At 41.4% G+C, this 10,846-nt stretch overlaps 1 protein-coding gene across 4 annotated transcripts in view; it reads right to left on the reverse strand.

The window, feature by feature from the left end:
• Positions 1-1,693: 1,693 nt before the first annotated feature.
• Positions 1,694-10,846, reverse strand: part of TGFBR3 (transforming growth factor beta receptor 3) — a 222,546-nt gene continuing 213,393 nt past the window's right edge. For 2 of the 4 annotated variants that reach the window (XM_017544140.1, XM_017544136.2), the window contains exon 17: positions 1,694-5,136. In XM_017544140.1, coding sequence (XP_017399629.1) covers positions 5,018-5,136 — 119 coding nt within the window. In that variant the 3' untranslated portion in view covers positions 1,694-5,017. The remainder of the gene's footprint in view (positions 5,137-10,846) is intronic. The other 2 variants (XM_017544139.2, XM_017544137.2) reach the window with 2 other exon arrangements.

Below are 10,846 nucleotides of genomic sequence, written 5' to 3' on the forward strand. Positions count from 1 at the left end.
TAAAACAGGGCCTTGCTCTGTCTCCCAGACTGGAGTGCAATGGTGCAATCTCAGCTCACTGCAAACTCCACCTCCTGGATTCAAAGATTCTCCTGCCTCAGCCTTCTGAGTATCTGGGATTTACAGGTGTGTGCCACCCCGCGCCCATAATCTGTGTATTTTTAGTGGAGACAGGGTTTCACTATATTGGCCAGGCTGGCTGGAACTCCTGATCTCAAGTGATCCGCCCACCTCAGCCTCCCAAACTGCTGGGATTACAGGCATGAGCCACTGCACCTGGCCATAATCCAATCTTATTTTAATGTCATGGACATTAAAATATGAATTGATATTTTAATGAATATGTTGATATGAATTACGGAAACATCTGGGGCCACATACACTAAATCGGTATTCTTATATTCAAGTTGGAGGATTATGGAGGCCTTTTCATTGCTACATGTCTGTATTCTTTGCATTCATTTTATACATATATATTGTGTGAACAAGAAAGATAATTTTTTCTTACAAAAAATCTATGGACTCTCACCAAAAACAACAGCCAAGACACATCTGCAATAAAATCCTGCATACAATTCCAGCCACTTCATAGACTCTCTGAAGCCACTAATCACCTAGGTTTTTGCTCCAGTAGATACAAGGAGAGTTTAATGGCAAAAACAAGTCATTGACCTGCCAATTCCACCCACATATCCTAAGAGGAGCTGGTTACAGGGGGCACCGTAGACTGTTCCTGCTCTGTGGGTGCCCACCTGTATAAAATGTGAGGGATGGGCTGATGGCCTTGATGCCAAATCATTTAAGCCACTAAAAATTTCAAAAGGGGAATGCAATTTGTAAATGCATATTCAATGTTATAATGTAATATTTGATACTGAATGAGAACTGTTTTCATTACAAATTTGGGGTAAGGATGCCAAATAGAACTGAGCCCTGGAGAGGTGGGAGAAGTAGCTGGGAAGGCAGGCAGATTAGCCTCCACGGAACCATGCTTAGGAATCTGAACTTCATGCTGAAGGCAAATGGGGAAATTACTTAAAGGCCTCAAAACTGAGTCTTTTTAGGATACTTTGGCTGCATAGTAGAGAAGGAATTGAAGGGAGCAAGATGGGAAGTTGGCATACTAGTTAGGAGACTGCTGGAGTGACTGGAGATAATGGCTCTTCAGTAGTGTACAATAGTTGGAGTAGGAATAAGTCAGTGGTTTGAAGAAAGAGACATTCTAGAGGTAGAATAGCATTTGGACTTATTGATTTGGGGAGAGGGGAGCCAAAGAGGCTCTAGTTAGATTCCCAGGTTTCTGGCTTGGGCGAATGGAAGACAGTGGTACCACATGGAGATACAGAACGCTGGAAGCAGCACTGGGATATTTGAAGATGAAAATAGTAGACCCTAAATATGTATTATTTTTCTTTCTTTGATTCTGGGAGATTGACAGAAGGCCCAGGAATGGATTCCAGGGCGAGACACCCACTTCCAAGTCTCCTACCATGTTTTTCTGAGGAGAGTGACAGCTCCTGCTGCACTCTTCTATTGGTCTGTCCATCCTTCCCTCTGCTCTGGACCTCTTAGCCTTTCTCCTCTCTCTTCTTCATCAACACAGTTGGAACAGATGATACATTTAGGAGAAAGTCACAGTGAAAAAAGTTACATCAGCTTGCGGGTAGAATTTAATGACCAAACAAGACACATATTAATAATTGATATATATCTTTTTATTATGCACAGATAAAAGACTTAAAACTGTGGTTATCAAAACTATACATCTAAGCATGTTCACAAAAAGCTGACACAGTGAACAGAGAAAAGAATACAATAGGGGTGTTCAAACTGGCCACAGGGATTTTAAGGGTACTCTTTTTACCCTCATAGATGATGAAAACCAGCAACAAAATCAGGCTCATTCAGGAAAAACTGGAAGAGAGAAGTATTGTATTTGGAAACTGATAATAATAGTAGTTTTAGAAAAACATCTGTCAGTTTCATGAACAACCCCCAGATAAAACAAACATGAAAAAATCACATAGGACTCACCCAACAAAATGTGCTCTGTTAACACAACCAGCAGTACAATCATCATTCAAACCATGAGGTAGTTACAGTACAAAAAGACGCACGGGTGTGCGCACCCAAACACACTCACAACGATACCCACTAAGAACACACGCAGAAAATTGATTTATAATCTTATTACAAGACAAGGTAAATACCATTTTTTGTTTGTTTAGAAAATGCTATAGAAACAATTTAGACAGAAGAAATCTCTGGCTTTTTAAAATATAGAGTAATAGCTGGTAAACACCACATGGTGAAGAGCCATAGCATAGTATACAGACAATTGGCCTTGGAGCTTAGGGCATTTCAGCAATAGCTTCAGCATCAAACAAAACAAAATAGCCTCTGCAAATTAAGGGTGTAGCCTGCAGAAATAACAAAAGACTGCAGATAGAAGAGTTCAGCTGAAATAAACAATACTTTTAAAGAAACTGTGAAACATGTTATAAAATAAAGCTTGTACTTTCTATTAAACCTGTAAAATGTGAAGTAATTAGGAATACCGTAATGAGAAGCTAGGGAGAAAATACCTTATTTTTATATGTTCATTTTTAAGAAACATTTCAGAAATACTTGATGACATTCAGTCTCCAATATGAGATTAGATTTTATCGACACGGATTTCTTGATGTGAATAATACTTCTGACAATGAGACCCAAACAAATAAAAGGTGATTTTTTTCCTCTCTCTTTAAAAAAAATCTTTTGGCTTGCATCTATAAATTTGTAAATTAATTTTAAATTATTTATAAAATCATTGGCAATGCAGCGTCTCTCTTGAAAATATATATTTAAATATATTACAGAAGGTTTTAACCTTGTCCTTCTAAGACATCAATCTTTTAATATCTCCTAATAGCTAATTTCCTTTTTAACAAGATGGAAAGGGTTTTTTAAAAAAGCAAAGGACTGATCAAAAGAATTCACAGTAGCTGAAATTAAACATTTCATAGGGAGTAACTTAAATTTATCTGAAACACTTAAATATATCTTTATACACAAATTTTGTAGTAAAATATAGCTATATGTGACTTAAAGACTCTAGTCTTCTTTGAAGACATCTTTAAAGTTTTTTATACATAGAATATGCTAAAACAATACATTCTGCTGCAGGTTAGGTAAAGCACATTATTTTCAAACACAGGTAGCATAATCTAGGTCCTCTACTCAGATACCCTTATGTTCAAAAAAAAAAAAAGGAAAAAAAATTCTCTAACTCATGTCTTTGTTTGTATGTGGAAATCTGGAAATTTTTCAGTAGATCAATATAGATAGCCTGGAAATCTCAGCCCTAATCTGTTTCGGTTAAAATTTTCCTTATTGAATGCCTACATCTATCAAGTTAGTCAGATTATTACTCAACGATTTGGTAAAAATGATGGTCAGTTTCCACCTATTTGTTTGCCATGTAGACACTGCCCCAAGGTTTTGAACTTCATCAGCATTTCCTACTGAGGTTCCATTCTTGGACAACCAGGCATAACTTCCTTATTTTAAGGGCAGTGGGATTTGCTTATGAATTATTTTGGGGGTAGAATCTAACTTGTTCTACTTATGGAATTCTAAGTTGTTTGGGGGGATTCTGGAAAAAAAAATAATTTGCAACGAAGCTATCTTCAGCAGTAAAATAATTTAGCATGAAAATTCCTTTCTGGCATTTTCCTTTTAAACATAAAGGTATCATTGAGCTTATTTTAGCTGCAAAGTGGTATCATATTATTCCATTTAATTAAATTCACCTCAAGCATTTTTTGATTTTGGGATATATTTAAGGCAAGAGAAGTAAGGCAATCCAAATGAGTGCCCTTTTCCAATCTCAGCACTGTCCTGGGGGAGAACTGGTAACACTATTCAGATAACCAACTGGAGAGCAACAGCATCTGGCATGCTTGTGCATCTCGCTAGAGTTTGGTTTTTATAAAAAGGCCGATTTTCTTTTCAGTTGACATGTTTTGAGTGGAACAGTCACCCTACCAAATGTACTTAAGAGTAAGTTGCAACTCTAAAAGCGTAAGGACATTTTCAAAAGGGGAATGAATTTTCTCTTCTTCAGCTGAGAAAATGAATGTGCCAGATGATATATGATATACTTGTACTTGCATACACATACAAATATATAATTGTGCAAATTCCTCCTTGACTTTATAACTGAATTTCACCTTAATTTATAAGTTATTTTTTCAGAACAAAATATTAAGAATGGGCACATATCTGTGGTTCCTGATTTTGGTCATTTTCAATTTCTGTAGGCCTGTAAGAAATACAAAGTTTGCATTAAGACATTTTGCAGTGGCATATGCAAGTATGAGAAGATACAGGAAGCTAATAAGGTCATCAGCATTGGTTTTGGCCCAGGGCACAAGAAAGGAATGTTGCCTTGACACTTGTCAGGGTACAGTCCCTGAGGGCAGCACCCATCAAGGGACACATCAGACCCCACAGGGTATGGCAGCAAAGTCAGAAGTGTGCATCCAGATGAAGGTGCAAATTAGGAGGAACGCTTTGAAAGCCTCAAAGCGTTTCTTATGTTTTACATCTTGGTTCAGATATAAAGAATATTTGGCCGCATCTCCTCACTAGTTCTACTATTTGGCTATTATCCCTTTACCAAATCCTTGAGTCTGGGTCAAACTCAGGGCCCCAAATTACGGATGTTCTCACCTGGACAAAGCAGCATGTTAAAAACTGGCATGTGTTTCACATTGAAAACCCCCAAGCCTGTGAGGGGCTGGTGGAGAAGACCACCATTTAGCTTTCTCACATGAATTCTAGTGTGGTACAGAAGTCCAGGGTCATGTTTACATTAGCCCTGGGTGTGGGGTGAATACAATGGGTGATCTTTATACCGAAATTCACTCTGTCTTTAGAAGGAAAACAAAATCCAGCCATCCAAGTGTGGACATGAGGCTCAGCCACTGGTCCCGCCCTTGGCAGTAGCTGGGTTGGGCTGGGCTGGGCTGGGCTAGGCCGTGCTGCTGCTGGAGCAAGGCGTGCTCTGCGTGCTGCCGATGCTGTGAGCAGCACTGCTGTTTTCCGAGGCTGGCGGGGAGGTGGGGACTTGCTGCCTTCTTGCCGTCTCCCCTGCATTTAATAAAGAAAAGGCAGGGTTAGAGAAAGACACAAGTTACGTATGTGCATTCCTGAAAAGATTAATTTATTCCGCATTTGCCATTTTAACTGATGTTTTTCTCAACCAGGGGCAGAAGCAACTAGACTAGATCCTATATGGCTGGAATACCTTCTAAAATAAGGTTTTTCTATTTGTTCTTTTATTTTTAAAGCATCATGCATGGGAAAAAAGAAGACAGCTGAGTGATGGGCAGCTATAGTGGCTAAGACCTCTGACAGTTGTTGACAAAGTCCGTGGATTTCAGGGTCTACAACCTTTGAAGAAATCACCACCACTTACTTGGACTGTGTGAGCTGGGAACTGACCAGCCCCTGTATTCAGGAAGCACTGTCCATCTTCTGTCATAAAGATATTACAGGGTTTGGAGGGTGTGACCTTTAAATTGCAGTAACAGAACTTTGGAAGTTTGGAAGCCTTGTTCTGAATGCACTTGTTAAAAACAGGAGTGAAGGCCGGGCGCGGTGGCTCACGCCTATAATCCCAGCACTTTGGGAGGCCAAGGCAGATGGATCACAAGGTCAGGAGATCAAGACCACCCTGGCTAACACAGTGAAACTCCGTCTTTACTAAAAATACAAAAAAATTAGCCGGGCATGGTGGTGTGTGCCTGTAGTCCCTGCTACTAAGGAGGCTGAGGCAAGAGAATTGCTTGAGCCCGGCAGGCAGAGGTTGTAGTGAGCAGAGATCGTGCCTGCACTCCAGCCTGGTTGACAAAGTGGAACTCTGTCTCAAAAAAACAAAACAAAACAAAAACAAACAAACAAAAAAACAGGAGTGAAATCTATACTTTGTTCTAGCTACAGCAGAGAGAGCCTTGTGTGCCAAACATATAAATTACTTGAGAAAAGGGGGTGGGGGATAGCTGCTATTGGAAAAACCTTTGGGGAAGGGGTTAGCTGTTTGCACATGGGGACTGCAGTTGCCAGCGAATGGCCTCCCTTCCCTGCTGAGGTTCCCCGCGGAGTGCAGCGTGAGTATCTCCTAACACTTTAAGCATCCTACTTTTCATTACACACCCCACTGCATTTTAGCTAAAGCCATTCATCATGCCAAATGTGCAGTGCTTTGGAGAGGAAGGAAAGCTCAAGTCACACACATGGTTTGCATTTAACAGTGCAAAAGGCCCTAGAGTTAGTCTTCTCTTTGGCAAAACCGGCCTCAGTGCAACCCTCAAAAAATGGCTCTAGGTAGGGAAAAGTGATCAGGGCTCTCCAATAAAAAACACTGCATTTAATTTGAAAAGTCAGAGCAAATAGCTGGGCATGGTGGTGCATGCCTGTAATCCCAGCTACTCAGGAGGCTGAGGCAGGAGAATTGCCTGAACCCAGGAGGCGGAGGTTGCGGTGAGCCGAGATCGCGCCATTGCACTCCAGNAAAAAAAAAAAAAAAAAAAAGAAAAGTCAGAGCATAGACTTCATAAACTTCTTGTAAGCGGCATGCCCCCCTTCCACGTGGGAAACCCCAGAGGGCCAGGTCTGTTTATGAATGAGCCTCCTCTTTCCTGTCATGCTGAAATACACATCTATCAGCCGCAGATAAGCAACCCTCCCGGCTGCTTCATTAAAACAAAACACTGGAGCAGAGGCCCTGCCCTCCAGTGCAGGAACTTGGCCCTATTACTTCCATTCCCTTTTTGGGGCCCCTCAAAAGCCTCTGTGAAAAAAGCAGTTCTGCAAAATGTAGAACTGGCTCATGTCCCTGGGTCTGGTTACAGCTTTTCCTGTCACCCATTTCACGAACCACACAGCTATACACACTTTTGCATCAACTTCAAAGTATTCATATGCTTGGTGGAAGTTTGGCCCTTGTTATACTTCCTCTAATTATCTTTTCTTCTGGGATTGGTGGGATGGATGGGGACTAGGGTCAATATTCCCAAGAAGCAGAGAAACACTGTTTTTGACTCTTATTTTTTGAAAACCTGTATTTTGGACCCTCCCCAGCACTAACTTCTATTCTTAATTGTGCGTATATAAGAAGGGGTGGGGAAATTTGCCTCCATGGCAATAGCTTTCTGCCAAAAATTCACTTTCCCTAGAGTAGGAGCTTTATTTCTAGAAGAGAATAAAATATCTTAACAATTCTGAGGTCAAAACAAAAACAAAAAACCTCCAGAGACCCAAACAACTCTAGATATACTTTAAGAATTCGGCTCCCTTATAAACCACAGGCTGGTCCACACCTGGCTGGATCCTCACATTATCAATGAGAAGGACTAATGTGGCTATGCATGCACCACATTTTAAATACACATTTTCCTATCTGAACAAGAATACATCTGAAAAGCAGGAGGCAAGTCCATTTTTTCCTTTTTTGGCTCACCTGGGCTTTGTTTGCTCAGCCCACAGCAGCTAAAAAAGTAAAATGGCCTTGCTTCATCTAGCAACAGGGAGCAAGTTTGCTCCTTCAGGATTTGCCCTGTGCTTGACTATTCACATTCAGGAAAAGTGCCAGCACTATGCCCTGCCCAGGAAGCCTGAATATCTGCTTTCCGATGTCTATTTGCCAAATATAATTTGTTGCCATGTCAGTTTATTTTCATCAGTGCCCATTAAGGAGATCCTTCAACTTCCCGAGTTTTGGAAACTCTTGTCCTGGTAATGCAAAACACTTCAAAATAAAACACCAAACAAAACAAAGAAGCCTTTGCACTCAAGACTGCAGGATGCATCTCACCAGGTGGACAAGTTAACCTAATATATTGACTTTCATCCAATAATGGGCCAAGGTGACTCCCTGTCTGAGAACCTACTGGGGAATATTGAAAGTCCCCTCTTCAGAGCATCCTTTCCACTTCTGTGGCTATTTTCACATGTCAGACGCAATATTTTCACTATAACCACATTTAAAAAAAACTCCTACTTTTTGACAGAATTAAGAAAAAGTGTTTTCACTGTCAGATGGAAGTGAAGCTACAGAAAAATTCACTACGAGGAAGAAAGTTGAGTGTGCAGATGCTTCTACTTAATAGGCCAGCAGAGACCCCTGGGTTACCTCAGATGGGTCCTTCGGCTCTCTGCTCTCCATTGCAGTGATATCTGATTTTGTGGAGCATCAACTTTCTCTAAAACATCCCTTGGGTGACAAATATAACCAGGCTGCTCCTAAAGGAGATGGGCAGGGAAGACCTCGAGGCTAAGCAGAGTAGGCCCAATTAACACATAAAAGAAATTCAAGGAGGGCGCTTTGCTCGTAAATAAATAACAAACTTCGCCAGCAGAGGAAATGTATTCAGTCTATATGCTTTCCTCCTAAAATCTCAAACCACATTGAGGGAACAGAGATTTCAGAGGAGGGAGAATGAGTACGGGAGAGAGGAATCTGGTGCCTGACATACTCTGGAGGAGGAGGGTACACTGAGGATAAGGACACTAAGGATTAATCCACCCATCTCACAATTAGCCTATGGCTGGGCCTAGATACTGCCAGGGATGCCTTAAGAAACAGAATAACAAAGCCAGGTGCTGTCATTTATAGTGCCAGCTACTCACGAGGCTGAAGGGGGAGGATCTCCTGAGGCCAGGAGTTAGAGGCTTCAGTGAGCTATGATCTTGCCTGTGAAGAGCCTCTGCACTCCAACCTGGGCAACATAGAGAGATCCTGTCTCTATGGTGGGGGGTGGGGGGGGAGTGGGGGAGGAGACGACAAAAAGAAGCAAAACAAAAAAACAAAACCAAAAACCCACCCCATTTCTTAATGAAGAATATTTTCTTTTGCTTGGCATGGAGTTGTCCAGATCTGACTTCTTGCTACCTCTTTGGTGTCTATATTATAACTGGATTCTTATCTCTAAGTCTTTCACCATGGCAGGTCCTGGGGAAGAGACTATTCAAGAAAGACATGAATAACATGGGAGGACTCTGCAGAAACAACAGAAGAGTTAAAAAGAAAGGTGAGGGGAATCTCGGTATTTAGGCCAAAGGACGCTATTTGCAAACACTGTCATGAGGATTATTATGAAGAGAAGCAGACAGCTGTTCTTTATCTCCCTAGAGGGCAGAACATGAGGAAATGAGTTTAAATGGCAGGAATAGGGGATTTAGGTCAGATAGAAAAGAACTTGCTGATTATGAGGACTAGTTAGTTATAGAGGGAATTTATGGAATCTCCTTCTCAGAAGATACTTAAGCATAGGATTGAAAACCATATACCTGGGGATACTTTAGACTTAATATTCCTTGATGCCAGAAAGAAAACAAAGATATTTTCTTCTAGGTCTATGTGTTGTATGCAGTTTTGTACCAATTAATGGCTAGTCTCTTGATATCCTAATTATAATTAATTCACAAGCTCACTCTTTAAGCAGAGTGAATGGTAGTACCTTTAATTTGATAAGTCTTAGATCACTTTTTATCATTTTCAAAATTCATTCCTCCCCAGCCTCCAAGCAAAAGACTCTTCTTTTACAGCCAAATTCTCAGGAGGGGTGAATTAGATGCTGTTAGAAGTCACGGGGAAAAGATTATGCCTAGAACGGAAGTTTTTCACAATGTCCTGCCTACTACTTTCTTTCTGTGTTTCTCTACTGTGGCCAACCTGTTTGTATCTGTACTTTGGTTTTCTGTGTTTATCTTTCTTGTCTTTGTGGCCCCTGAATAGGATGCAAAGTCTGATAATAACTAAGAAGAAGAAGAAAAGCAAGAGGGAAAGAGAAATCGGGAGGAGGAGGAAGGCTGTCCTCCCCGGCTGTCGCTACAACCCCTAGTCAGAAATTGGACTTGCAGCTCTAGTTTGTTCACTGGCTAGACTGGCTACCTGAGCAGGTGTATTAATTGTGTTTCCCTTTAGTATACACAGAGATAATCCCAACTTCTCAGGTTGTTAGCGTGAGGGTGCTTAAAACAAGCAATATGTAAAAAGCTTTTCGAACTTCAAGGCGACTCCGATGTGTAAGTAGAAACACAACTAGGAGTATAAGAAACTCCGTCTCACAGAGCACAATGAAGTGTTGAGGTTTTGAATTAGGTGTGCCTGCCGCAACCTGTCAGGCAGTTTCAACAACCCTCCGTGGAACACACCATGTGTTCTTAAAGCAAAAGTCAAGCGCACACCCAAAAGTCCACCCGAGTCGGATAAGAGGTTTTCATTAGGAGCATCTCTAGGGGTGCCAGTGTGTTCAGAGGCCTGAGGTTTCTCCAGGTTCCCAGGCCTAGCCCGGATGAAAAGAGAAACAGCAAGGAGACAGGCTAAGGTGTGATAAGGTAGGAACCAAGAGACCAAGTCCCAGGGATCAGAAAGATGCAGCTGGAACAGGTGAGAACCCCAATATGACTATAAAGAAGGTAGGATCCACTCTCTTTTCACTCAAATGCCCATATCATTATTTTACAGAACTGTTAAACACAGAGGTTAGGATGAGTGCCTTCTGCTTTCATGGTGTCTTGTCGGTGTGACTTTTTCTCTCAAAAAAACAAAGCATCTCCCAGAGCATCTGGCCATTTATATGCCTTCCCCTTCTTCTCAGCCTCCCCTCAGTTTCCATGAGAGGTCTATAGGAAACTTAATTCTTCAGATTAGAAACGCTTCTTCCGGCCAGGCACAGTGGCTCACGCCTGTAATCCCAGCACTTTGGGAGGCTGAGGCAGGTGGGTCACGAGGTCAGGAGTTCAAGACCAGCCTGGCCAAGATGGTGACACCTAGTCTCTACTAAAAATACAAAAA

The sequence above is a fragment of the Cebus imitator genome, unplaced genomic scaffold, assembly GCF_001604975.1.
Source record: "Cebus imitator isolate Cc_AM_T3 unplaced genomic scaffold, Cebus_imitator-1.0 Scaffold166, whole genome shotgun sequence".
Taxonomy (NCBI): Eukaryota; Metazoa; Chordata; class Mammalia; order Primates; family Cebidae; genus Cebus; species Cebus imitator.